The 2,877-nt window shown below is 44.1% G+C and overlaps 1 protein-coding gene across 1 annotated transcript; it reads left to right on the plus strand.

Annotated features, from left to right (window-relative positions):
• Positions 1-2,180: 2,180 nt before the first annotated feature.
• LOC132061868 (uncharacterized) lies at positions 2,181-2,618 on the plus strand. Its single transcript, XM_059454555.1, has one exon. It carries the CDS (start codon positions 2,181-2,183, stop codon positions 2,616-2,618), a length of 438 nt encoding a protein of 145 aa, XP_059310538.1.
• Positions 2,619-2,877: the final 259 nt, after the last annotated feature.

Consider the following 2,877-nt stretch of genomic DNA (forward strand, 5'->3'; position numbering starts at 1 on the left):
AAAAAATGTCGGCACCACGTGCATGAGAGTTATGACTACCTTGTTCCATGATATGATACATCGAGAGATTGAAGTCCATATGGACGATGTCATCATAAAATCAAGGGAAAGCTCGGAGCATACTGTGCATTTGCGTAAGTTCTTTAACAGACTTCGCAAATTCAATCTAAAGTTAAATCTTGCAAAGTGCGCATTTAGAGTGACTGCAGGTAAATTGCTAGGATTCACAGTTAGTCGTAGGGGTATTGAACTACACCCTACCAAGATTAAAGCAATTTAGGAGCTACCACCTCCCAAAATCAAGAAAGAAGTCATGAGCTTCACAGAAGGTTGAACTACATTGACGATTCATAGCCCAGTCAACTATGATTATGGAACTAATCCTTAAGTTTCTTAAGAAGGACGCTCCAACAAATTGGACAGAGGAATGTCAAGAGGCATTTGACAGAATCAAGAGATACCTTTCCAATCCTCCCGTCTTGGTACCGCCCAGGCCAGAGAGTCCTCTGTTACTGTATCTATCGGTAGTAGAAAAAGCTTTCGGGTGCATGCTCGCCCAGCATGATGAAAAGGGCAAAAAGGAACGTGCCATCTACTATTTAAGTAAGAAGTTCACTTCTTAAAAGGGCAGTATACGCTCGTAGAAAAGACCCGCTGTGCTTTGACTTGGATTGCCCAAAAATCGAGACACTACCTATCCGTGTTTACCACTCACCTCATATCCAGAATGGATCCGCTGAGATACATTTTCCGGCAACCAATGCCCGTGGGAAAGTTGGCTAAATGGCAAATGTTACTAAGCGAATTTGACATCGTGTACGTAGCAAAAAGGCAATCAAAGGACAATCCCTAGCGGATCTATTGGCAGGAAGTCCCGTAGATGATGAACTGGAGCCATTACGGGCTTTCTTCCCAGACGAAGAAGTGATGGCCATGGAAGAAAAGGTTGCAGAACAATACTCGGGCTGGAGACTATTCTTCGATGGAGCAGTCAACTACAAAGGATCAGGCATTGGAGCGGCGTTGATATCGAAAATAGGGCAACACTATCCAATGGCTGCAAAACTCAACTTCAGATGTACCAACAACATGGCGAAATACGAAGCATGCATCCTCGGCCTCAGGATGGCATTGGACATGAACATAGAAGAGTTGTTGGTAATCGGGGACTCCGATTTGCTCATAAATCAAGTAAAAGGAAATTGGCGATAAAAAATTATAAGATACTCCCATATGTGAATCTGGTACAAAGATTGTGCTAAAGATTCAAGAGTATTGACTTCAGGCATACTCTAAGGGCCCAGAATTATTTCGTAGACGTATTGGCCACAATAGTGTCTATGATCCAAAGACCCTGAGAGTATCCACATTGATCCATTCGAGATGACACTGTGAGAAGAACAGGCTCACTATGCTCATGTCGAGGCCGAGCCAGATGGCCAACTATGGTATGCTGACATTAAGGCCTACCTGGATAAAGAAGAGTATCCCCTAGAGAGTTCAGCAAATCAAAAGAAGACCATCAGGAGATTAGCCAATGGTTTCTTCTTGAACAAGGAAGTGCTGTACAAAAGGATCCTTGACCTCGGGTTGCTCAGGTGTGTGGACGCCGAAGAGGCTACAAAACTGCTAAAAGAAGTGCACACAGGGGCATGCAGACCCCACATGAATGGATTCATCCTTGCTAAGAAAATATTAAGGACAGGACATTATTGGATGACCATGGAGAATGACTCCTGTAAATTCATGCAAAAATGCCATCAAGCAGATACACGGGGATCTGATCAAAGTTCCCCCCATAGAATTACACACAATAAACTCCCCCTGGCCTTCCGTGGCATGAGGGATGGATGTCATAGGACCTATCGAGCCTCCGGCCTCCAACGGACATCGCTTCATCTCAGTTGCCATAGATTACTTCACTAAATGGGTGGAAGCAACTTCCCACAAATCAGTGACCAAGAAAGTCGTGGCCGACTTCGTAAAAAACAATCTGATATATTGTTTCAGTGTGTCGGAATCCATCATTACAGACAATGGTGTCAATCTGAACAGCCATTTGATGAAAGATATCTATGAGCAATTCAAAATCACTCCCAGAAACTCTACTGCCTATCGGCCACAAATGAATGGAGCCGTAGAGGCTGCCAACAAGAACATCAAAAGAATCTTGAGAAAAAATGGTCGACAACTACAAGAATTGGCACGAGCAGCTGCCTTATGCTCTGTTGGGATACAGAATGACAACCCGAACTTCCACTGGGGCAACCCCATACCTCCTTGTCTACGGTATAGAAGCGGTCATACCCGTAGAAGTGGAAATCCCTTCACTCAGGATCATCGAAGAGGCAGAGCTGAAAGATGCAGAATGGGTTAGAAATCGTTATGAACAACTGGCCATGATAGAGGAAAAGAGAATGGTGGCAGTATGCCGCGGACAACTATACAGACAAAGGATGTCTCGAGCCTTCAACAAGCGGGTCAGAACTCGACTTTCCAAATCGGACAACTCGTACTCAAGCGAGACTTCCCTCACTAAGAGGAATATAAAGGGAAATTCGGGCCAAACTGGCAAGGACCATACATGGTCAGGAAAGTACTCTCAGGAGGAGGCATAGTGCTAGCCGAGATGGACAGGCAAGAGTGGCCCAAAGCCATCAATGTAGACGCACTCAAGAGATACTACATTTTGGATTCCACTTACTTGTAATCGCATTATTATTTCCTTGTAATCGTACCTTTTGCTTGTAATCATACTAGAGTAAGAGAAAAACAAATCGTCTATGTAATGAATTACGCAATGACCTGAATTCCCCACGGTGGGATACGTAGGCAGTCCATACTGGACCCGGTTTCTTTATTAGTAAAACTAAAACT

Source organism: Lycium ferocissimum, chromosome 7, assembly GCF_029784015.1.
Source record: "Lycium ferocissimum isolate CSIRO_LF1 chromosome 7, AGI_CSIRO_Lferr_CH_V1, whole genome shotgun sequence".
In the NCBI taxonomy this organism is placed as follows: Eukaryota; Viridiplantae; Streptophyta; class Magnoliopsida; order Solanales; family Solanaceae; genus Lycium; species Lycium ferocissimum.

What these genes read in the sequence shown, in the direction of transcription:
- LOC132061868 (XM_059454555.1), top strand. Translation starts at nt 2,181, where the DNA reads ATGGTCGACAACTACAAGAATTGGCACGAGCAGCTGCCTTATGCTCTG.